The sequence below is a fragment of the Scatophagus argus genome, chromosome 18, assembly GCF_020382885.2.
Source record: "Scatophagus argus isolate fScaArg1 chromosome 18, fScaArg1.pri, whole genome shotgun sequence".
Taxonomy (NCBI): Eukaryota; Metazoa; Chordata; class Actinopteri; family Scatophagidae; genus Scatophagus; species Scatophagus argus.
Genome location: NC_058510.1, coordinates 10,923,909 through 10,950,916, shown reverse-complemented (window position 1 = coordinate 10,950,916; position 27,008 = coordinate 10,923,909). Strand labels below are relative to the sequence as shown.

At 40.5% G+C, this 27,008-nt stretch overlaps 1 protein-coding gene across 1 annotated transcript in view; it reads left to right on the top strand.

Annotated features, from left to right (window-relative positions):
* gpr158a (G protein-coupled receptor 158a) overlaps positions 1-27,008 on the top strand; it is a 60,859-nt gene that overhangs the window by 16,808 nt on the left and 17,043 nt on the right. The window contains exons 3-5 of the mRNA XM_046371795.1: positions 12,331-12,433; positions 14,783-15,009; positions 17,749-17,817. Of these exons, the coding sequence (XP_046227751.1) occupies positions 12,331-12,433; positions 14,783-15,009; positions 17,749-17,817 (399 nt within the window). The remainder of the gene's footprint in view (positions 1-12,330; positions 12,434-14,782; positions 15,010-17,748; positions 17,818-27,008) is intronic.

Genomic DNA, 27,008 nt, shown 5'->3' with positions numbered 1-27,008 from the left:
GGGCCATTTTGGGGCCTCGATGTAGTAAAATGAACCCCCAATTTTCTCTAATGGCACTTCCATTAGTGTGCTTCTTAAGTCTATAACTTTGCTGCCTCAGGACCACCGTACATACAAGAATGTTGCTGTGCTGATAATGATAAATGTTTGATGATAAATGTTTCAATCAATTAGCTTATTGCTCAGAACAAGTGGTGGAGCCCTGAGGGACTGTAGCCTGTGAAAGGCAGTGACAAATAACCCGAATGATTACTCAAGCCGGGATGACAAGGACTCCTGACTCCTGTGTCGTTTATTGTTGAGGGTTGTTGAGTGAGAAGAGTGAGGATTGCTGGTTAGAAATTAACATTTATAAACTGAGAATGATGATAACTTTGACCATACTGCATTATACCTTGATTTTGAGCTTTCAGTACACAAAATTATAATCTCAGATTTTGTTTAATATCTGTAATCAGGGTTGCCAGATGATCTGTAAATGACCCTGCTGTTCCGAGCTCTGGCAACCAACATCTGGCTTGTATTTCTCTTCAGCCAAGATAGCCGTGTGGATTTGGGGATGATAATGTCAGCCTACCACTTCCACACTGAAATATCGCAACAACCATCCAATATATTATCATGAAAAATTCTGAATATCATTATCCCCGGGGGATAAATTCTGTTGGCTTTGGTGAACCCCTGTCTTTTGCTCTAGTGCCAATGACCTTGACATTTTGTTAGTATGTTGATGTTAGCATTTAGCCAAATTTAATCACACTGAGATGCCACCATGGCTGTAGATTTTTAGTTTTCCTAGCCAGCTTAGCTGAGCCTAAAGGAAGCATTTGTTGAAGTATTGTAATTTAGTCATTAAGTCATTATAGTACTGAAACTAACAACAGTGCTGGCTGTGGCTCAGGAGGTAAAGCTAGTTGTCCACCAATAAGAAGGTGGCTCAGTAACAAGATATTGAACCTTGATGGCTGTTCCATTGGTGTGTAAATGTATGTGTTCAGAGTAGAAATATTGTGTGGCGCTACGGATAGGAAGGGCTGTTTCACTCCTGATGAGCATGGAGGCCCCATGCATGGCAGCCTCTATTGTCAGTGTTTGAATGTATGTGTGAACAGATGAACATGGTGTTCTAAAGCACTTTGAGGAGTCGGTAAACCTGAAAAAGCACAATGCAAGCCCATAACCCATATGGCTGCAAAGGACCAACTATTCACAAAAATAAAGAAAACCTCTTTGTCAAACCATCCTGTGGCATGATGCATTTGATGTGGCTGGCGTTTGGTACACTCAACAATGTATGGTTTATTTTTGCCTTGCTGTGGTTCTCTTTCTGTTGTTGAAAATCTGAAGTGGATATTCCAGCCCTGTCTGTTGAACTGCTTATATCTTGACCTTGGTTTGCAAGGTTGTCCTGGCCCAGTCGGCTATCATCTCAATCACACGCTGATTTCTCTGCTGTGTACCTTGTGCTGCTGAATTAATAACGCCATCAGTGTTAAACAACTGCTGCTATCCTCCTGCTCTCACCTTCTGTCTCTCTCTGGTCTCCCAGAACAGAAAAGTGCAACCAACATCACCCCTTGTTGTCCTTACTTTTGAGGATATTGCATTGATTTACATTAATTCCCTGGAGACTTATCCTAACCCCCACCTTAACTACCACATCCTTTACACAACAAAAAGGCTAATTTAAGAGTAATTTCACCCTTAACAGAAAAAAAAATAAATACCCTACAACAAATGGGAACCCAACTGACTGATTGACTGAACAAGAAGGAACCATTTGTGGAGTCTAGCTTTCTGTGACAACAGAAGTTGGTTTATCAATAAAAATATAATGTGACAAACGGAAACTTTTTTAATTTTCTGGAAATTTGGTTCAATTTGCGCAGTTCAAAGTTTTCCAGAGTGTCTCTGTATGATCATTTGTTTGTCCTCACAGTGTGAAAAGACTCAAATTTTTGCCCCCACAGTAACAATACAAATTACAAGCACACAGTATAATTTCTTTACACAGACACATGACATTGGTCCAAGGTTCATTCACATTGATTGTTTACACTGACTGACAGAGTGCTGCATTGGGCTTAAAAAAAAAAAAAACTGAACGAAGAACAGCTGAGAGGCTTCAGCACCAGTGGTGACCTACCAGGCCATTCATGTCATGCTTTGCTCCTGTGATTTATATCTCATTGTCCCACAATCTTACCTGCTACCTATAAATTAGATTCGACAAAGGCCATAAATTGTATTGGCAGCTATGTTCACAAGTCTTTTATCTGCAGAGCACGGGAACATCTACAGTATAGAGGAACAGACATTTCCAGGATACTGGCACAAGAGCATAATATACACTTTTGCTTAACCTCTAGCACTTGTTCTGAATTACATAGAGCTGGTGTGAAGTGTTGACTGGCTCATTTCTTTGGCCTGTGAAGGACATATGGCAGGTTGACTTGATGGCATTCATTTAAAATACTGTGAAATCTAAACTTATTTAACAAAATATTGATGGGGGCACCTGACATGTTGTTTTATTTGCATACAAAGGACGTAGACAACTCATTCTGTCCCATAATGAGTTGTCTTTTGTGTTAGCAGTCATTTGCTACTAGAAATTGTCCATTTCTTTTCCCAAGTGACATAGTCACTGTAAGTGAAAGCAAGTATTCCACTGCTGAAATGAACTCACAAACAATGAAATGAGCAATTAAATTGTTGTTTTCCTATTTACTTACTTTTGTTACTCAGTAAGTAAGTAAGTCCATGATACATAGATTCCTGGTTTGAAATGGAATTAATACTGAAGATATAGCCTGTAAGTTACCTTTGCTTCTAAAAAGTGGAATTTTATTCTTGATAAATTGAAATGGTTGTAGTAATTATGACACGGTATCATTGTAAAAAAGCTGCAAAGGCCACAGGATGGGTCAAAAAAACACAGAAGACTTGGTTTTCCATGTGAAACCAAAACTCAATAGTGAGTTATTTTACCTTACGTAATGTGCTTAACTTCCGTCATGTACATAACAAAACAAACATACTCATTTAAGCCCAAACCAGGATCTTTTCCTAAACCTAACCAAGTAGTGTAGATGCCTACACCAGGCCAGGACCTTTTTGACCAGCTGATTTTGTTTAATCAATTGGGATGGAGTAAAAAGGCTTGAAGTGTCCCAATTAACTACATTCCTTGCTGTTGCCTATGTTCAGGAGCCTATAAATAGGGTAATTGCTAATTATCTACAGACATCTCACAAATGCTGTGATTATGCTTCAGAGTTGATAAGGGTGCTTGATAGGAAGGAAAAAGAATACTGCTATGCACCAGCAGATTTAAATTCCCCCTCCAATTTGAGCAAAGCCTTTTGTGAATAATGCAGCATTGTAGTAAAGCAGTAGGGAGACCATGACATGAAGGGTCCTTCTCATGACCAGGAAGTAAAAAAATATAAGTTGATTTTTGTTCCAGTGCAGAAAGAAAGATCTGCAGCCAAGATGGAGTGTTACATCTTGAAATGAAGGTTTCCATTGCTGATGAAAGAAAGAAACTTTTTTAATGCTTTCATAATGGTATGTCAAGCAAATCATTATATATGTTGCATGTGATTTAAATGTTGCATTTAGACATCACATTTAGATTCCCTGTGTCTCATCATTTTGTCTTCTTTTGGGGTATAGCAGATGATACAGTGGAATGAGAGCTCACAAGACACTTCTGTTTTTTATCTCTGCCCTTTGGCAGTGTAGTCCTTCTTCAACCACTGGCCCACCAGTCTTATATGTCTTACATCCACCGTACCCAACCCTAGCAGCACACCATAAACCAAAGCAGAAAGCAAACACTCAGTCTGGGGAGGATGGGGATAAAAAGTAGAACGTAAAGGTAACATTTGTCTAGGGACCCATGAGATTGGATGTGAAATGAGCAAAGCCGTATGCTTACAGAGGATAGAAATCAACAGAGAAAGAGTGAGAGACAGACAAAAGGATGTAGAGATGGTAGCTTTGTTTGCATGCACAAAAGTAACCTGCCTTCACTTCAGTTTAGGTCTGATGAAGCTGTTTGCATAACTTTAACCCTTCACCTCTCCAAAGATATAAAATACAACAAATCAATGATTCTTTTTCCACATGAAGTTCTGGACCATCGATCCATTTTTCTTTACTTATCTGGGTCCATGTTATGATGACTGCAGGCTACATGAGGAAGCCCATACATCTCTCTCCTCTATCCAGTAGGGATCTTTAATCCCTCTAGTGTGTTCTTGGTCTGCCGTGGGGTCTTCTCCCAGTTGGACATGCCTAAGAATACCTCCACAGGGAGACATTCAGGAGAATCACATGCTCGAGACAGATCAGCTGGATTCTTTTAACAATGAAGAGCAGGGGATCTAATCTGAGCTTCTCACTAATATTGAACAGGTGACTCCAAGCAAACTCTTTCTGGCTGCTTTGATTTGAAATCACCCCCTTTTGATCTGTCCACAAATCCCATGACCATAAGTCTCTAACTCAATAGGAACTGCCTGTTGTGCAAATTCATTGAATTCAAACATGTCATGACAGAAAAGAAAGCCTGAAAAAAAAAAACAAGAAATGAAAGCTATATCACTTTCAAATTACAAATTTTGGTTGCAACAATGTCAAGTATAAGAAGTAATTTTTGCAGTTACCGTATACTGCGAGGATGTAATGTGAGTGGGCACCAGTGGCTGACTTCCCTGTTGTTCATCGGCCATCACACTATTTGTGCCTATTATTGCTTGAGGCTGCTGTGAGGATGTCAGAAAACTTTGTGCATGCCTGATCCCTCTCCTTTAAGTGCACATTGCCCTTGATTTGGCATGAGCGTACTCATATAGGCAAGCAGTACATCTGTTTGCAGGACTGTCCATTGCAAGTTACAAGAGTCAGCATAACTGTGCATTTTGCGAACATGGAATAAATATGTGCCCGGCTGGTTCTCTCTGACACTTACATAAGCTGTGAATGTGATTATGAAAGCAATATCCCAGTGGTGTCTGCTGTGTGCACTCAACTCAGCCTGATGGCAATGTTAAGCTCCCTCTAGGCCAGAGTGTTTATCTCACTGGTGTTTAGGCTTTGGTCTTTGGACTGCACCCAAAGCGAGGCCCCTGCTGTCCAGGCAGCTCCGCTCCAGCTAACTCCTGCTAGTTGACCTCGTTTAGAGGCCTGGCTGTGCTGTCTAGCTGTCCCTCTGAGCACAGAGCCACAGCCATCCAGCTCTCTGCAGTGTCTCACTGATTGTGGATGCTTAGTGGGTTTGTATGTGTTAAAGTAATGCACAGTCCTGAAATTGTGGTCTGAGCCAGATTCAACCCCCTTTTTTTAGCCCAGTCCCTGCCTAACAACTGAAAAAGCTTGAACCCAGCCTGAAGCAAATATACTGACGTCAAAAGTAAAAAGTCCCCCCTCTCTTTTGGTTGTCTCTTTTCTCTCTGTCTCTCATACTCAGAGCTACACACAAACACTAGTACACTGATTTAAGTGTATATTATACCCTTTATATTCTCTATGATAGCCAGTTAGTCAGATGGTGGGGTTAGGAAGTATAATATTAGACCTTATCTACTTCATATTGTACTTTACTTTTTATTGACCATATATTGCAATTATTTTTCTCTACCTTGTAACTCCACCACTGCTCTTACATGTTACTCTCTGTCTTCCTACTGCACATCTATCCATCCTGGAAAAGGGGTTGGTCTTCCTGGAAAAATGTGGTGTTTGACTTTTTACCTCATCCATCAGAATGTCTACGGATAGAGGTTTTGCATTTTGTAAGCATTTTGAAGCTCATGTGATTTGACCTGTAAGTATAAACTTGATGAAAGACCTGTGACAAGAATAACATCATCAGCATATAATACAACAATTTTAAGTTGGTATGACTTGGCTGGTACGAATTCAACTACATTTTAAACTTAGTAAGTCAATATAAAGTAAAAAGAACTGAAAACTAACGGGCTGTGTCCTTAATACTCTTACCTTTACAGGTGTTGTACAACTTAAAGGGACATTCCAGTGGTTTATTCCCCATTAGTCTTGGGAAATTGCAAGAGACAATTTTTTAAAAAAAAGAGTGGAGATGGTCAAACTTTTAGTCCTCACAATGATCCACTCTCCAGAAGCTTTGGAGTCTGTGGCACATCCGTCAGTGCAACTTGATAGTGTCTCTTTGTCAGACCCTTCATGTCTGGTTAATGCAAATGCCTGTCCAAGCCAAAGGTGAAGTAACCCTGGTGATATCATCAACATAATTCATAATACAAGCATAGCTTTTTTTCAACTAGTGAATAGTAGTCCCAGTGAACAGTAATTTCATTTCAATTTGTGACATCTGTGAAAATATGTGCAGGTCTATTTGAACCTTCATTTTTATCCCATATTAAATCTCATACTTATCTGTCAAGGAGAAAAGAATAACAGCAGGATCCTTCACTTTTTAACAAAGCATGTTAAACTTCTTTGTTTTTTATTCTCCTTTTAAAACAAACATCATCTTTCCCTGGCATCTGAACTGGCAGCTTAAATCTCACTGCAAACTGTACTGCATTTGCAGAGTAACTTGCCCCACAGCCAAGTTCTCACTTCCTCACCTCCTTTCTGTGCATTCTATAGTTCAATCTGTAATTATTGGAGGGTGAGCTTCCTTCAGGGTTTATGCTGTACTCTGTAGGATCATAACAAATATCTACAGAGGCCTATTAGTGGTTGATTTGGCACCTCGTTGGACCGGAAGTGTGTGGGCTTATTTCAAAGAGAGGGAGAGTCCTCGGCAGGCCCTAATTAGCCAGCAGAACTGAGCTAGTATTCTGGTTTCCTGGTCAGGTGGAAGACGCCTGGCCTCCGCATCAATTAGTGATTCTCTTGGAGTTGGTTTCTATTCCCCTGCTTCATGTCACAGAAAGGTGATGGAGAAGAACTGCTGAAGAATATCAGTGTGTGCACATTATTGTATGTGAGGAGGGCTGCAATCAAATGTATATTAATGCAGTGATGTAGAGTAGATCTGCATTGAATTTATTCTGTTTACACTCTATTATGCTTAAAACAAGACATATCTTGCATGTTCTTTTCATTTCTTAAAATATAATTTTTCATCTTTTTGCATATTCAAAACAAATGCTCAGACATACAACATGAGCATAAATTCTGTGTCTTTAATTAATTTTTTTGCATTTATTATTTTCTTTTGCAATTTTTGTTTTCTTTCACAATAACATATTTTTTGATTAAACTGTTTTTAGAAAAGGCTGGGACTCTCTAATTTAAATAACTGCTATTGTGTTAAGAGTTGCCCTTACTGGGATTAAAGTTCCAAATCATAGTCTAACTGCAGACCTAAAGTGAGTGTCTCTGGCTACGTCATACAACATTCATACAGGGCATAGACTGCACAATGACTAGGTCCTATGTAAGCTAGCTGACATCCTGAAGGAACACAGATGGGAAGCAAACAGGGCCAGCCCAGTAACAACACAGCGACTGATCCAGTTTCAGTTCAGTTCCACTCCAGTTCAGGCAAAGGGTTGAGATTCAGAGCAAAAGCATGAAATAGTGGTCTATTTTGCACTATATAGACTCTCTAACTAGACTATGTCCCAGTCCACAAAGATAAGATAAAATAAGCAAAGATCCGTAAAGTCAGGGTTGGATGAGTTTGGTGCAGAAGCACTTGACTGACCCACACAAAGCCCTGACCTCAACCCCATCCAACACCTTTGGGATGAACTGGAACGGAGATTGTGAGCCAAGCCTTTTGGTCCAACATCAGTGTCTGACCTCAGAAATGCTGTACTGCATGAATGGGTAAAAATTCCTACAGAAACAGTCCAAGATCTTGTGGCAAACCTTCTCAGAAGAGTGGAAGCTACTGTGGCTGCAAATTAGAAGCATGAAGTTGCCACCTGATCCCATAACGACCACCATAGCTTTCCTACAGCCAGATACCATGCTCTAGTCCACCTCTACTATGACAGTCATTGAGGCTGTGCTCCATGGGAAAAGGGAATGCAAGTATCCTCGAGCTGGCTGCAGGGGGTAGTTGGAAGATGTCCCTGCTGCTCAGGGATGAAAAGAACAAATCATCAAGTAAAATGTGGCTGACAACCCAGCAGTTGGCAAAATGGCACTATTGGAGTGCACTATAGAGAGCTTGCTTAAAGCCACACTTTACCTTTGGTAACATTTTGACAATTACTCATCAATTTGGTAATATATATTAAATTTAAACCTACTTGTACAGGGTCACTGCTGAGAATAGAGTTCAGGTTTCTGTTTATTGCCTAAATGTGGGTTTAATTTAAGAATTTAGAACACATTTAAATTATGAATCACAATCACAATGTTTCAAGCAGTCCTGATCTAAGAAACTGCATAAAAGCCAGAGAGAGAGAGAGAGAGAGAGAGGCTGAGTTTGTGTTGTGTCTATTTTTGATTCCTGTGGCCCTTTTATAAGTGCTCTGTTGCAGGAAAACCATGCTGGTCTGACAGCGTGACGCACGCCGATAAAAAGGCTCTCGCTTGCGGCCACACACATGTCACCATGGCAATTAGCATGTCAGGGTGTGCATGATTGACAGCTGCCACAGCTGGGATGTAAACAACAACGAGCAGTGCTGGTGGGGAAACCTGGGGTGTCAGAGACATACAGTACAAGCTGTAGTCTCTTTTACATGTGACTGTAAAAATAAATAAATGAGGTATATCATATTTACTTATCTCTACATCCAAAGGTGAAAAGGATGGATTTTATATTACAGCGTTCATTTTATTATTGTAGACGCATTATAACTGCTTTAAATCTATTTTTTTGCATCCATGCAAGATCTTATCAGAAACAACTGTTAGAGATTCTGTACAGTCAAACACGTCATTCTCAACCAAATAGGTCTAAATAATTATGAGTTAATTTGATGTGATTTCTTCTCTCTGGAAGCACAGATGATGCCTTCAGCTCATTATGGAAAGAACAATATGTCTACCTGAGCTGCTCACTATCAACAAAACATCCTCGCACATAATTAATAGCATATGTCATGCATATAGAAGCAGGTCACTGCCTGTGTGTGCTCTGTTTCTAAGACTAGACAGAACTAGTATGTTTTATTTTAATTGGAAAATAATTAGTGTAGTAATAATCTAGTGAAAATTAGTGAAAATAATGTGTTCTTGACAATATATTGTTCAGTCATTTACACTGGTATCTTTATTTTTTAAAATATGTTTGGTGCAGCTACTGAATAAGTTTCAATATTGATTAAGCTGAGGATTTTTTTTTCTGATTAATTGATTATCTTTTTAGTCTGTCATGGCAAGAAATTGTGAAAAACCACTATGGGGCTTGTTTGTCCAAAATCTAAAGGTGTTTGATTTACTGTACAGTATATGATGGAGAAAAGCAGAAAATCCCCACATTTAAGAAATTGGAACAAGCAAATGTTTGGCATTTTTGTTTGACACAGGAAAACACTCAAAATAGTTTCTAATTAGTTTCCTTTCAATAGGCTAATCAAGTAATTGTTTCACCTGTAAATTTCAGCTTATTGAAATTCTGTATTTAACATAAAGTATAGGGGTCTCAGAAAATATCTTTTTGTTGACAAAGGATGGAAAGATGCCCTGTGGAGTTTTCTTTTAGACATACAAAGTTATATTCTGTTTTCTTCATCCAAAAGACATTAAATGTATCACGGAGGCTTTACATGTCAGTCACTGTTTGCATTCATGTTTGCTAGCTTTCAGTCTTTTTCGTACATTCTTATGTATTGCCGCAGTTCTTCCATTACTAGCACCTGTACCCCTGGCAAACAAAACGGGGACTCACTCATAAAAATGCACGTTGACATCTTTAAGTTGCCATTTCATTACTTTTTTTCTTGAATCAACAGTTTGTGAGAACAAATTGACCAGAAATCAATTAATCAGTCATCTTGGTAACCCTACACTTTGACAATCAACATCGACATTGAGGTTCCTCCTCAGATCCTCATTCCTTTGTGCCGACCTTTACAGATTAGGACCAAAAGTTCCTTATTTGCGCCTGTGGATATGAGCCTGCTCCCTGGCTGGACTGCTGCCGCTAAGATCACGTGTAACTGATGGCAGGTAGCTGGGAGGCAGGCTGCATTGTCTGGGCTGCTCTACCATTCAACATCCAAGCACCTGCATCAATCTCCACAGCAGGCAGGAGTAGGATGCGCTGCCAGGGCTATTTCTGGCTCTCCTTGTCTCACACAAATATGCATACTCTCTCTCTCTCTTTCTCTCTCTCTCTCACACACACACACACACCTGTCTTGGACAATTTCTTCCAGTGTCTCTGTGGGGTGGGCATATTGAGAGTGGCAGGCAGTGGCTGTAGCACGCTCCACCTGTCCTGAAGAGACATCTTTTGGGGAGTCAGAGTTGAGATCAGTTATCTGACTCACGTTGCACTTAGTTCTCATTTTAAGTTGCACCAGGCATATTTTTATGAACAACTCAGAAGCCTAAATCAAAAGGAGAGGCACCAGTGGTGGAATATCCATCCTACAGGATTCATATGATTGATGTATAACAGGACGTACTGAACTGAATCTAACTGCTGTAATCTAATCTAAACTAAGCAGCACTAACAGGCAAATTTGTTGCAGGTATTAAATACAAACACTCATTAAGCTTGGATTGCTTCCACCATTTAAAAGTGGTCTTATTTAAACCTTTTATAATAATCCACAAGATTATCTAAACGCTCTTTCTCATTGCTCCAAAGCTTGGCCATAAGGCAGTATTGGACTGGATGCACCCAACGTGGCAAAACATTTTCTGGTTGCTTATGTGAAAAATATGAACTTAATCAAGGAAAGATGGATGTTGTTGTGACCCTTTATTTACCATTGATAGAGAGCCACAATACTGATCTGGTGATGCATATCTGGGTTAATGTTTAAACATATAATAAATGCTTTCATTAAAGACTAAGTACGAAGTTCCAAACTACTGAAGACAGGTTCACGATTTTTAAGATCAAAAGGACCTTTTTCAAGGCTGTCACCACTGGAACGAGGAGCCATCTTCAACAGATTATTGTAGTGCCACTTTAAATGCTTTGGTCTCTTCAGTGGAATTAGTTTGAGGAACTTATTCACTGAATAGCAACCTGGTAATTACCTTGTGCTTTTGAGCCCCGGCTGGCCTCTCCAAGGCTTAGATTGAGGGCCTACTCTCTCAGACTGAGAAAAAAACATTCAGACCTCACCAAGGACCTTGAGATGTAGTCAGAAATAGCTGCCTCTTAAGACGTGCAGAGTCCAGTCCGCTGTGAGGAGCATCACAGTGACTGATGCTTCATTTAGACGCTGCCACTGGCCTTGCCTCTAGACAGTCGGGTCACAAACACTTCATAGAGTGTCAAGTGTCAGCTGAAGTACTGTAGCTATTCTGGGCCCCTCGTCGCTTCTTGTGATTCATAAGTCATTATCGTCTCTCAGAAAAACATGCTCAGGTTGTGTGGAAATAAGACGTACATTATGTCGCTTTAGTGAGACAGCAAGAAAAATCTGAGCCTTTTGGGGAGAGACCCATATGTGTTCATACAGAAGAGAAGATGCAATCTCATTCCCGTAAGAAATAGAATTAATAGGTCTCCTTTAATCATGCAAATAAGTCTGTTCTTAATTTAGATATTAATTACATCTTGTAATTTGGCAAACAGCACACAAACTCTGCCGAGGATGCCCCCCGGACGCCCCTCGTGTTTTTCACCCCCTCGGTCTGTTTCCTATCAGACTTCCAATCAAATGGAAGAAGCTTCACTAATTTAATATTGAATGGTGAGAAGGCACATTCAGACAGAGACAGAGATTTCACAAGTCAAACAATTAGACCCTTGTCCCTCCCACAAGACATTTGATCCCACATTGTGTTCACAGATTTTCAGCTGCAGGCTTTAGTTTTTGCTTTAGCATTGATGTGTTTTAACTGCTATGATATTGGTGTCTTTTCAGTCCGCATTACAAGATGCTGATGCTTTCAACTTAGTATTATTTCATGTAATTTAAAATCAAATTGCATCCATTGTAGGGGTGTTGTAATATTCATGATAAATGTGATATTGAAATGTGAAATGTTGATATTGTGTTAATAATGCGCTTATGATAATATTCAACTACTGGCGTTATTTATTTTAAAATTTTTTATAAATATCCTCTCAATATTGGTATTGTGAATTTATGTCTACAATAACAACAGCAACAACAACAGCTCAAACCCATTGTCTTCTCTGTGTAGTTGATTATATATTTTTTTGGTTTTCTCTTTCCACAGTGTTCGCCAATCCACGGTCATGGATTTGTCTTGGACAAATACAAGTGTCACTGCAAGAGAGGATTCTACCACCCCAACAGAGTATCTGTCAATGGCTTTACAAGTAAGTCGGAAACTCTCTCTCTCTCTCTCTCTATATATATATATATATATATGGGTGTGTGTGTGTGTATATATCAATCATTCTGTGGTTTTCACTTTAATTTATCTCAGTTAAGTTTTATTTCTAAAATATTCACAAATTATAATATAAGTTATGTCAGGAGACCCAACAGTTAATTAAATCAATAGCAAAATGCAACTAAAAGGTCTCTTCTTCATGTAGCTCCATGCCCATGTTAATTTTGCCTTTGGAAAAGATGCTCACAAAGCAACACAGTGCATATAACAAACACTGCATAAATGTCAAACAGTTCAAATAAACAAGTTTCGACACTTCCCGTCTCCCTTCAAGCGAGATCGTTCTCACGGCAACGTCGCGGTGATTCTGTCTGTATAACCCCTCTTATATGAGACACGTGTTACTGCCCTGTCTGAAAACTGAAGTAGCCCCAGTACCTGGGGAGGCTAATCAGATTCAAGATGGGAAATATCTTTTTAATGGTAGTTACTTTCCCAGTTTATTCTGTCTGCTGCAAGTTAATTAAAAAAGCCTTTCGCAGATGCAGAACCCTGGTGGTTTTCACTTGCCCTCCACCGCTCTCCATTGCCATTTCATTTTGCCTCCCCTCATACACCATGTACCTCTGTGTCTGTCGGTTTTACCCCTTTTCTCACCAACTTACCTTCTTTACATTGTTTTCACATCATCTTAATGTCCCCATTTTTCACTCTAGAATATTTTCCCTTCATGCACAGAAAGGAGCAAAAAGCTCAACAGTTTCTTTAAATATCTGTGCTGTCTGCTTCTGCCTGCTTGTGCTGTTTGCTGTGCTGTGAGTACACACAAGCTCACGTGTTCGTGTATGCAAGTCTGCATGAAAGCTCAGCCTATGTGTGTGTGTGTGTGCACGCGTGTGTCTTTGACAACACAATAATAGAGGGGAGAGGCAAGCCTGTTAGCGAGGCGTAGTGCTGCAGTCTGGCCCACCATGGGGCCAATAACAAGCCTGTTAATCCACAAGGGGACATCCTTGACACTCCTTTGCAGAGAAAGCCAGTGCAACTTACTTTCTTTTGTTTCCCAGTGATCTTCCATTGTGAATCTTGCATGTGAATTTGTGGGATAAGTTACTATAGCTGTTACTGTCAGTCAACCGCAGGAGAAACAAACCAATGAGGATGGGCTAAAGGATATGACTCATTGCTACAGAGATAAGTAGTCCTTTTGAAGGGATCAATGATGTGCAGAGTCATAGCTTTGAAAAATAGGCCAGTTTCTTTTTAAAGGCAAAATCCCTGCAAATCTCTGAGACAATGGCTGTTTCCAATAAAGCCTCCATAAAAGCTCTATATAAGTCCACCATTCGTTATCTGTCCAACCATATGGGCATCTCTCTGGGGATTTCTATACAAACCAATAGCTTCTTGTTGTCCCCTGGGTTTGTTTGGGTTTTATCTTAGTTTGCCCTGGAAGGATTTTACCAGGAGTTCTTTTTTTTTGGCCCCACTGCTGTCCGGTGTGACCAAACTCCTCAAATTTTTGCAACAGAGCACCTCCTTTGAAGTAGTTAGTGTTCATAGTTTAAATCTCAGCCTCAATGGTAGTTCATGAATAGATTTGCTTTCACTATCCAGATCTTGTGCCTTATATTGTATTTTAATGGTTTCAGCACAACCTGCTCTACCTTGAGACTTCCCATCGCCTCTGTCCTTGCCAGAATGAAATGACAAGGTTCTGGCATGTCCTCTGTGTGCTTTTTTCTATAGATGCCACAGTTATCAGCCTTGTATGATATGCCAGTGAGTGAACGGGGTGCAGCGGTGTTGACTTTTCATGTTCACACATATAGATCCATCTCCCTTGTGTTGACACAATGTCGATGAATCCTTGTAAGGTCAGAGAGGGATAAGGGATATAGTCAGGATACTTCAGTCTGTCATAGAAGCACTTCATCTCCTTTATCTTTTAATACTGCAGCAGATCCAGAGGAAAATTCAGTAACTGGGAAAGAGACAGTTGTTGCCTCACAGCCTTTGTTTCATGGAAATTATAAATTAACATTGTGTGAAAACCAACAACTGCATGACAAAATGGGATACTTCTGGAAATACATATTTACAAGTTGAATGTGAATTGAATTGTCTGAGCTTCTCCACCCCATCTTTCCATATTTAGGCTACCCCCTGGGATACAAGCACCCCTGGTTATGAATCACTGAGCACAAAACTGATCAAATCTGCTGAGGGTTGATAAGCTTGTTGATCAGTGACAGAAAGATTATGATTTGGTCGCTGAGATTTCGCGCCTTAGAGATTAACCTCCTCCATGTCTCAATCTTGTTTTTGACAGAGATGGGGAGAAAGGGAAAAGCTGCAGAAAGTGGTCCCAATGCTGACGAGGGGTCGTCCAATGACTGCCTGCCATGCCAGCAGGGCTGCGCCTACTGCAAGGACGACACCCCGTGCGTGGCCCGAGAGGACGGCGCTCTTCGCATGGCCGTGCTCTCCTTCCAGTGCCTCTGCTTGCTGATTGTCTTCATTAGCATGGTACTCATCTACCACTTTCGCAGGAATAAGGTATGTGTACACAATCACAGCTAACATTCCCTGGTGGAGTTTGATCCATTTAATTTGGCTTTATTTGTGAGTGATTAATAAGACCACACGGGCATTGCACTGACCCTAAAACTATGTTCTTTTTTATTCTCACATGATTAAAATCTGCAAGAGAGAGCACCACACAACAGTCGGCCATTTTTTGTCCTCGTTAAAAGTGAAAGTTTAAAATCGCAGCCATAACAGACAAAGACACAGATTCAATTCACAATTACGACCTGACATCAGTTACCTGTTTGAAGTTTTGTGGGCTGTATGATCATCAAAGCCCTTTGGATCATCAACAAGTGATCAAATCAACTTCAGAAAAAAATCAGAAAGTTGTGGATTGCAACCACTGAGTGTAAATGAGATCAGTACAGCATATATTCTGATTTACACATCAGGCCACTCATAACTTCATCATTCAGATCCACAGAGTGTTAATATAGGCACACAACTTTCTAAAGACCAAATCTGTGTTTAATGTTTAACATGTATGTGACAGTGACACGTGTTGATTCAGTTCGGAGGTTTGTACTTGGCTGACAAAGTCATTTGCGTCTATTTTAATCCCTTTCGTGAATAATTTTAAAAGCGATGACATTTTCAGTTCATCAGTTCATTCACAAGCAAAACTTAACGCTCTGTATGGAGAGCAAAGATTCAGATACAGCACATTCACCACATATGGACTTCAGCACTTCAGCAAAGTATCAAGTCACTATGGAATCAATAGTGTGGTATGGTGCTACAACTTAGGAGTGTGTGTTTCTCTGTTACTATTTGCTAAAGTCTTGCCAACAAATTCTTGCTGCTTCTACTGAAAATGAAAAAGATTTAACCCTGTCAAATGTGAGTGTGATGACACTGTATATTTACAATTTAAATTAAAGTTGGTGATAGTAATGCATCTGCTAAGTTACTAAGTTCACTTTTCTACTCAAGTAAACTTTTGATTGAACTTATGAAATCCTCTGAGCTTTTAGTTGCTACTGTCAATTAATTGTCTTAATTGAAGGCTTTGTCTTTAGCATTAGGCCTGCGAGGTTAAGCCTCAAGATTCAGCGCACTCCTGACAGAGGAACATCTAGCTGCTCTATCTCCCACATACCTGAAGACTCCGCCAGCATATCAACCATAGCTGAACAATGGATCGCTTCCATTAATAAAGCAAATGAAACTTTTAGATACTCCAGGGCTTTGTCATAATTATGTAATCCCCATTTATGTAATCCTCATTAATCTTATCAAACTAAGTTTAAGAGCTTAGTTTCAAAGCTTTTCACAGACCTTCTGATAAATTAAAACGTTTATTTGAAACTAGCGAGTTCCTTTGGGTGGCATGCTTATGGTTTTTAAATATCTTAAACAAGATACAGTAAACATCACCCATCCACGGCTGTGGCTCGTGTGTCCTTTGTATGTATGTCGAAATGGGGGGCACTGTTGTTGTCTGCTCTCTGAAAGCCCCCTCAGGCATCATTTCAATTAGAGGAAGATATGTCGTTAAATATCTTACACAAGAGGTGCATGCAAACTGTCTGAAATGGTGAAACTTCCTATAAAAAGTCCTTGAGGCAGGAGTTTCACTGGTCTTTGTTCTCCCTCAACCAACAAAGAAGAAAGCTCCATTCTGCTTTTAAATCCTCTTAGTATGTTATCCTGCTGTTTCAGACTTCTTTAGACCTCCTGTAATATGAAGGACATTTTAAAAGTTAGATTTCAAACTGCCCTATGTTCATTTTGTAGAAAGGAAAAAAAAAAACTATATTGAAATGCACAGATTTTGGACTTAAGAGACTATAATTATGTAAATTATCTTCAAATATTCTTGAAATTTTCCTTTCAAATGATGGACGTTTTATTTCAAATGCGACTGTCTACATAATCAAGCCAGCCAGATGGTGGCTTAAACAAAGCATCAGCCATCCATCCATTTCCTATACCACCTGCAACCTATACCAGGGTTGAAGGGGGCTGGAGCCTACCCCAGCTGACAATGGGTGAGAGGTGGGGTTCACCCTGGTATGATCGCCAGACAATCGCAGGGCGAACACACAAGCACAGACAATCACGCATGCTCGCATACTCACACCTAGAGGCGATGTAGAGTAGCTAATTAACCTAATGTGCATGTTTTTGGGATTGCGGGAGGAAGCTGCAGTACCCAGAGAAACTCTTGCTGTGAGGCGACAGTACTAACCACTGCACCACCATGCTACCCACGAAGCATCAAAGTAACTTGAGAATTTGACATCGTTTACATTGTTACACACAACTCAACAACAGTATGGAAGATGACCAGTAATTGTCAGAAACTGAGCCGATTCCCCCTGTGGCCCACCCATGATGCCGGGTCTGGTTCCAAACAGCAGCACAGTTACAAAAGTACACAGTTACACAGTTGCAAAGGTTAAAAACTAGCTCGTGAATATGCAGTATTTTAACATTTTGCCACCGAGGAGCCTGACATTTCCCTCAGGAGTTGCTAGACACCAAAGCTGACCTAAAAGAAGAATGAAAATTGGACATAGATTTTCCAGGTGGCCAAAACATTATTCCAAGTTAACACTCGTGGCTCCATGTCCACTGAATGTGTTATCTCTAATAACTTTATGTTGAAATAGACTGTTAATGTTATATTTAAACCTTGTGGGTTTAAGTATGTGATGAATAAATATGAAGTGTAAAAATTGGTGTATGTTTCTTTTCTGCCAGAGTATCAGAGCATCAGGTCTGGTCCTACTGGAGGCCATCCTGTGTGGAGCTGTGCTTCTCTACTTTCCGGTAAGCTTGAGACACTTGCTGGTCTCAGTATGTGTGTGTGTGTGTGTGTGTGCAAGCAGGCTCCCATCCTTTCATGTGCTCATTTCTTGACGTGTTTGCTGATAATCCTCATGCTCCTTCGAGTTGAAAACAACAATCTTCTCCTTGACTGAAGGTTGGCATTCAGTTTGACCTTCAGCTCACACTGTCACTCGTTCATCTAAAACAGAATCAGAGCTCAGAACAAAGTTTCATATCTCCAACAGCGGTACAGAGAAGGATTGTTTGCCTTGTCAGATAGTACAAACTCCAGTGCATAAATCATGCCGTTTTTTTTGTTTTTTTGACAGCTGCATGGAGCTGTGATAAGCAGTGTTTTCACAGCCAAAGTGTGTGTGTGTGATATAACAGGATCGGCAGAGACAAACATCCCAGGGCTTGTTGGTGACCCCCTGCTAACTGTACACAGAGCAGGCCAATGAACTCAGCAGCCCCAGCAGCACCACCATCTGTTGACCAGCCTCTCATGCTGCTTCAAACAGACTGAACTCATTCAGACCTTCACACAGAATAAACTCTTTTACCATTTATTTGACTTTGGGACTTTTTCCTCTTTATTCATATTCTGACCGCTACTGATCTGAGACTTGTTTTTCCAGTTTCTCTCTCAAACTAAATGAATGATTGAATATAGTATAATGGCGTGTACACATGTACATGTACAATAACAGTATCAATCCATGTAATATTTCATCCACTCAACAAACAGTGGCGCTGTTGTCCATTTGTGGAAGCACCTCATTATTCTTTCCAGATGACCAGACTCTTCCCAGCACCCACATACCACTGATTTCCATGAATCTTCCATCATGTTTTCCTCAAGGGTGCTTGGGCATTGGCTAACTGCAATTTACTTGCAATCATGTGGAGCTATATGCTTAGCGAAGCAATGCAAGGGTGAATGTAATTAAAGCTAGCTGATTTAGAATCAGCTAATCAATGCAATTTGCAGCAACAAAGTCCTGGAAAGCAGCACTGTTTGAAATTTGCTGTGTGAAAGCAAGCTGGTAGTCAGGTTCTTGGTTTGTGAATGAATGAACAGGAGATGATAATCCTGTATCCAGCTGGTGTAGTGATGCTAAAAATAGAATGCTTGTAAAAAAGGTTCTACAAAAGGAACTTAACTTTGTAGCTTACTGTATAAATCCTTCCTCATCTCAGTGCTTTTGATGTATTGAAATTCAGTTAGATTATTCTGTGCTGTTATGCCAAAATGGTCACTGTGAACAAGACTTTGATGAAATATCTCAGCCCAATCATGTGAGAACAGCATCTTTCTGCTTGGCTCTGTGCAGCACGCTAGATTGATCTCCACCCTGATGCATTTCCATGCACCCCCCCCCCCCACCCATGAATCCCACATGAGCCGTGGCTGCGAGGGTGAGACACATCGCTCCCAATCTAAATATAGATTCAGAAATATTCTGCCGCTGCTGCTGCTTCTATTTTAAATAATTCCACTGTTATTAAGCAGCAGGAGATACATCTCATCCCACTCCCATGCCATTCAGCTTTGCGGTGTAACGCAGCCTCTTTATCCTTTTTCTCCCGATTGTGTCACATGCAATAACTTCAGTCCCCCCCCCCTGCTTTGAAATGAAAGGGGAGGAACAAGGAGGGCAGAAGGAGAGAGGTGATATTATGGCAGCACCAAAGCCGGCTATTTCCATCTGGCTGTGGAGATGAGGGGCATTTGTGATTCACAATGTGATCCTTGGATTAGCTTGCCAGCCCTGCATTTGTCTCTTTGCAGCTTCCTATTGACGCCGCTGGGGAGGCTTAGACGGGAGTGAAAGGACGGAGTTTGGATTTCTATTGCTACTTGTTTTTTGAGATGCCACCATCTCCTTCAGTCAAGACAGCAGCACATTCACACAAGACTCATGTGCCAGAGGTGTTGCATTGTGGTGCCACCTGGCCTCCGCTTGTCTAATGACACTCTGATAGGTACCTCACATCGATAGGGGAAATGCAAAAAGCAGTTTTACTTGTCATGGTAAAATATTTAGAATCTCATTGGTTTATCTGAACCGCAGCTTGTGTGTCACACAATACTTTGCAGAAGATCATTGGTAGAGAACAGGTTATGGCAGGAAGTAGTGTTGTAGAGTGGCCTCCTATGCACTGTGATTACATGCAAAACTGGTCTCCCAAAAAGAAACAACAGATAGGATTCAGTGTGGTTAGATTAGTTTCCAGACTGCTGTTTCTTTCCCATTTGAAAGTCAGTGTGGTTTTCTGAAAATCACTATCATTTACAAACCTTGATCACATGGAAGCTCCGCAAACAGTAAGAAACTTTTTGTGCCCAAATCTATCCAAACCAAACCACTTCATAAAGCACGCGTACAAATCAAACTGTAGCCCACATCAGTAGCATCAGCTCCTAAAACTCTTATGTCCAATTTCATCCATTTTCTATGCCTGCTTTGTCTGTCAGGCTTGTGGGGATGCTGGAGCCTCTCCCAGCTGACTACGGACGAGAGGCGGGATTCACCTTGGACTGGTCACCAGTCAATAGCAGGGCTGACACACAAAGACAGACAGTCACACTAGGGGCAATGTACAGTAGTCAATTAACCTAATGTGCATGTTTTGGGGGCTGTTGGAGGAAGCCGAAGTACCTGGAGAAAACCCACGCTGGCACAGGGAGAACATGCAAACTCCGAGCAGATGCACCCAGACTGGGATTTGAACCCAAAACCCACTTGCTGTGAGGCGACACTGCTAACTACTGCACCATCATGCCGATGGTGGTTACAAAATAAAAACAGAAGACAAATTTAAAAATGTACTTCTGTACACGGTGCAAAGTGTCACCAATTTTGGATGATTTAAAAATGATATGAATCATATTCTGTGGTTTTTGCAGTTAGACCTCAATCAAACTATGGACTGACACCAAATGTGGCAACGTCTTTTGGAGACTTGGAGAATCAATGCCAAAGAGCACTGAAGCTGTTTTGGAGGAGGCTTACAGTAGCCAAACTTTCATTGGTTGCCCATTTGTATGATTTCAAAGCTTCAAGAACCATTTCTCTAGCAGGAGAAATTAGTTCTTCCTGTGTTTTCTTCCTTCTTTTCAAATGTTTAAAATTTGCTGTTCAACTGTGGAAACTGACTCAGTAATTATCAGCTTCAGTCCAATATCCATCCAAACATATTAAAACTGTATCATACATATACATGTCCAACAAATCCAGAAGACATCTAGGTGTGCAGTATAAGGCAGGCTTCTGTCAATCTCTTGCCCTGATGGGGGAAACCAGGTTCTATTATCTTTGATGTTTAAGAAATCAGGTCACTGCAGAAAGGTAACAATAACCAATACTTTGTGTAAACACACTGAATGAAACGTATGAGGCTTGTTTTTCCTACTTCCTTCCCATCTGTGTGTGTACCAGTGCAGGTTACCCCAGAGACAGCACGAGTTCTCTCCCTGCATGCTCTCCCCAGCGAGACATGTCACGCCTCCTGCTCTACTGTTTATGCATTCATTAATGTAAACTTGTGTAAAACTGGTAATCTGCAAGGCTCTATTTCTAATTTTGGCAACAACTTTTGCACTAAATAGTCATTGCTGTGGTGTTTTTGCACCACATCAGACTAAAGTGATAATGATCTTGATGAAATGATGAATTTCTGTGTTCTGTGCTCTCTTTTCTATGTCTCTTCACTCTCACTGCTCATATTGACTACCCAGATGTTCTTCTGTTTAACCCATACAAACATGATTGTGATATTCAATGGTCATTGTTTCAATAGCAATAATAACAATTTTGTTTGTGAAAACACATACATCATACACTGCTGAAAATGTGACAAGTATTGCAGCACGTTTAGCAGCTGTATTCTGGTCTGTTAAGCTTCACTATTAAAAAAATACTACTTCATATGGAATTTTTCGAAGTGCATGTCATTTGACACACAGGCTCCACTGTGCTCCTGTATGCTGTAGCCTGTAGTTCATGACTGTAGCCCACTCTGCCGCCGTGGTTGCTCCCCACTGCTGCTCTGGCAAACCTGAGCTTTGCTAAAGCACACCATTGTGGGAAATTCAAATACAGAGATGATACAGAGGGAGAGAGACGTGTATATCTGGTGGTGACAGGCTTATTCAGCAGTGTTTGAACTAATACTTGAACAAATGTTTTTTTTTTACTATGAAACTGAGTTGAACTTTAACCAAGGAGTCCTCCAACAAACATATACCTTTGTACATTTACCTTCTAAACAACCTATCTGAGCCTTATATAACACTTAACATGACCATTTTTTGACGTGCTTCCTGTCATAGTAAAAGAGTTTGGTTTTAATGCTGCACATGTACAATTAGATGGTTAATTGTGGTTATTGTTTGAAGAGATCAGTATCAACTGCTGATAGCAGCTAAAAGGATGTAAAGTATCAGATTGTCAAGGCTTTGCACACCCTGGTCATCTATACTGATCTCCAACCAGAGGAGTTTCACACTACTTCTGCCTTAATTGTTCCACGCAAGACAGCACATGTTTGTGTTAACAAAGACTGTTGTTTTACTGACCTGGAAAATTTTACAAACACAAAAATTATGAAATTGCTCTGATAATCCTTTGTGGCTTTCCGACCAGTAAACCTTGGGTACGATTCCCCCTTCACTCGTTCCTTGTCTTTTCACCTGTCCAATCTCAGCATTGTCTTGATGGTTCGAGGTTTCGCCTCAGCACAACTCAGGGCTTTGCCTCGCATGGCAGGTAGGCAGGAAGGGCTTCACAGCACATCATGGGGCTAATGAAAAACAGTATGGCCAGGGGATAATGTGTCCTGACCTGACAGGCCATGAAACACAATCTGCCAGCTATTTCTCTCACTTGCTATGCTCTGGATTTCATCCAAGCTGTTCTGACACTTTCAATCTGACTTAAGTGAGTCTGGAGGGTTGCTGTTTGCATTTTCAGCCATCATACCCTGCTTCTCTCCTTCCTTCTACAAAGTGCTGGAGAATCTCTCATAACATATGGTGGCTAAGTTGACAATGCAGAGACCAAATATAGATGGCATCACCACATGTACGTAGGCTATTCCCTTTCTGATTAGTCCCTTTGTGATCAAGAAAGTTGGGAATATCTATCAGGATCTAACTGATGATGAGGAGGAAAGGGAATTGTGGGAGGCAAGCAGCAGCCAGCTCTGGTCTTGACTGTGCAGAGGCCGAGCTGGATGTAATTTACACTTGGCCCACCTCAGGGAGTAGTGGGAGAAGAAGAAACCATTACCTCCCTCCAGAAAGCTGCCCTTCCCATGTGGCAGTGAGTGTCGGCTTTCATGTAAAAATGAATCCATTGCTATTACAACACACTTCCTCCTCTCTGCTCCCACCTCCTACCGGTGCCTCCTCTCACTCTCTCATTCTGAAGGTGTTTTTTTTTTTTTAGTTAAGAAAAAAAGAGGAGAAGAAGAATGAGCAGGAGATGATGACCAGAAAAAGCTGGGCATGGGCGGACTGGATGGCTGTCACTATTTCATGTCAAAACATTAAATGTAGCATGAGAGCTCTGTTGTGACAGGATGATTCCCGAGGCTGCACCGTCTCATTCACCACTCAGATAGAGACAGATGCAATAAACGGCTGAAAGTCATTTTTCCCCCCTTTAGCTGGAAGCACTTTCCAAAGAAACTGTGATAACAAAAGGCAGAAATTCAGCGCCATCTCTTTCCCTGACCGGAACCGGCTAACGTTTTGAGTTCTAGTCATTTTTTAAGTCAAAAAGCTGATGTGTTTATACTGCATCACTGACAGATGACTCATTACTGATATTTTATTTTGGCATTTTCATTTCAGTGAGTGCTCCGTTAATATGAGGTTGCTCTCCAAGTCGTCATAGCTGCCAACTCGCATAATAATTCAACATTCAAACCATAATTTACAGTACAGTTTACAGTTTGCAGAAAGTAATTCCCATTTTCTTTTTTGTTTGCCAGTTAACAAACACAGTTAGAGACTTCATTGCAGCCTGTGGTAAATGAGTTTGGAAAGTAAGCTGATAGTTAGCAATCTTAAAGCTACACTAGTCACTGTTTTTATAATGCCCACGTGTAATGTGAAACAGATCACTTCTAGTGATAACAGAAAATTGTCTTGGTTTTGATTTTGTATGCAATGTTTAGTGTGTGTCAGAGAACATCCACATGAATGCCAAAACCCAAAGTTTCCCAACAGAACGTTGCATTGTAAACATATGATTATTTTTATTCACTTCGCCTGTCGTTGGTTTTAATGTTGTGGCTGATTGGTGTATACAGGAAAATAGACCAGAGTTTGGTATTTGTACTCTGTGCTGAATGCAGTAAACTGATTTCACGGTGTTGAGTGAGAGCTCTGACATCTTACGTGATCGATACCCCGTGGGATCCTGACCTTCATGGGCAAAGGGGATCAATCCCTCAAGCTTTCACCCTCTGCATCGACCCCCGTGTGCACACACCCATTTGCATTTTTATTGTCTACACATTACAAGTTAATTACACACTGACGCTTTTTGGTGCTCTTTTACTAACTGCATTAGTCCAATAATAGAATCCACCTACTTTCTTTTTTAAAGTGCTATTTGTATATCTCTTGCCTTACAGCAAGAGCTAATTATCTAAAGCAGTCTAGCACAAAATTATTTGGGGCATCCAGTTGGGCGCCATATTGTGGAGGTGGGTGTGTTACCATTCTCACATGAAGCAGAGCACCAGCGTTTGTGTTTTCATGACATTTAAGTTAGACGCTAATGTTAGCATGACAATCAGTATTTATAGGATAAAATATGATATTATCCACAGTCCAGCACAGGTCACATTTAAGGTCCTATGTGCTTCAAACAAACTAAGCTGTACAATGTCTCATCCACCCATATTTAAAGGCAGAAATATTTATGCATCCTGAGTAGCCACAACGAAAAGCAGAGTGTGGTCACGGAAATGGTGGTAATGACGCACATTTTCGGACACTCCTCAAAGGCATTCAATTTGTTAGTCTTGAAAAATGACAAAAGTAGCTGTGTGTGAAGAATGAAACAAATAGTACCTGTGAGAGAAGCTTAAATCTTGCCTACTTTAAAGCACGACTGAGTAGTTTCCAGGAAATAACACTTCCTTTTTTAAATGCAAAAGAAATTAAATGTACCTTCTCAATTTAATATCCTAAGCCTAATTTGGTCTCGGAAGATCTGTAGCTCATGGTACAACATTGGATGGATGGACACAACAAACAGAGAAGTCACAACAAAAGTAGAAAATTGGTTTCGGTGAAGACGGCAGGAGAGTTGAAAGCTGAGGTAGCCAACATCACAACAGCTCTCTGGAAAGCTTCTGCTTGCACCACAGCTGGCTGCCTTGCGTCACCATCGTATCAACAGGGACAGACTTTAGCAGGTAACCAACCCACTGAATCTCAGTGTGGAGCCAGCTGGTGGGTGCTGAAATGAAAGATGATTTGGAATGAAAGATAACTGCAAATTAAGTGACTGAGTGTTGATTGAATGAACAAGTGGGCATGAGCATGTGGATCTTGCTCTTGTTATGTTTGTCTCTTCTTAAGACTCCCATCACTCCTCATTTCATCATTTTCACCATAATTAAATATCCTAAATTACAGATAAAACATACATGGATCATGCATGTTAACAATGTAAATCTACTGGGATTGGGAATCTGTTGTGTCATCTCTACATTATGTGTGATATCTGTCTGTGTGTCACAATTGTGAAAACAGGCAAACAAATCTGGCAAAGAGCAGGCAAGAACCAAGGAAAACTCTACCAAGTAAGAGTAAGCAGAGTGCAGTAGAGTATTTCGAATGCAAGAGAAATCAATAAATGACTGACACGAAACAAATAAAAACATAACCTAGAGTAGGGCACGATGTGTTTTAGTACAATAGTCTTGATTTGTCTTAAATGTTTCAGCAAAGAAACAAAATACCGGTGAAAAATGTGGTTCACTAAACTTGACCGCCTCTTGTGTTGTCTTGCATTTAACATGTTGAGAAGGTGGCATGCTGATGTGATGGCTACAGAGGCCGTCTTTCTTCCACATCGCCACAAGTTCAAACACCCAACTACAGCTGATGTTCCCATCAACGGCCATCATGTCGTGTCATTGCCAATAACAAAACGCTGCTCAGCCACCTGCTTAGTCACTGTCCTGCAAGTCAGTTAAGATGAGAACATTAACAAGGTTCATGTAATGTGCTGGAACACCTGCTGTCAGGTCACCGTCTCTTTCTCAATGGTCTCTGTGCATCAGCAATAAAAGAAAATGCCACTTATTGCATTATGTAATAGAACTTCCACTGGGGTACTTTGAGCTGGATGGCCACTTTGAAAGATGTAGTTTGTGGTGCTATTGAATTCTATTGTATTATAAAAAAGTCATTTAAGTCAATGATTATAGGCTACACAATAGACATCTTTTTCCCTATTAAAAACATGTACAACTGTAACCCTAATGAAGGTAAGATCCATTGAACTGCGTTAGGTGTATTTAATAAACTGGCAGCTGAGTATGTATTAGCATGTACAAAGTAATGCAAACACACAGTGATACCCTGTTACCCCTGTTAATACATTTGAAAACATCTCCCATGTACTTAGATGCTGACAAGGCCCAGTAAGTGCTGGGAAATTGGGTAATTGTTTATATTTTACTTTTAATGCCTCTGTGATCATTTTTAAGTTGTTTTACTACAACATTTTTTGCTAAATATAAACTGAAGTCCTACACAATATGCATTTTGGATGGTTAAAAAATATTTTTGGCTTTTTTTCATCTGCCTGTCTACTTTGCTGTTGAGTCAAAAAAAAGCAATGTTTTTTAATGTGTAGAAGAATACACCAGCATTACTGGAAATACATGCATTTCACAATTTGCTGAGAGTTAGTGAAACATCTACTGTTTTTACTCGTGCCTTTGTTTATGTGTTACCAGTATTATTTTTTGTCAATTCCCTGTTGTGTGATTTCTCATGGCTCACTTCCTGTCTTTGTTCTTTTCCCACCAGTTTTGACTGTTTGCTCCACCCCTAATTAGTTTCACCTGAGTCTTGTTACCTTTCCTATATAAGCCCTCACCTTAGCCCCCAGCAATTGTTTGCCTGTGCTGACTGCTAGTCTCTGCCTTTTGCAAGA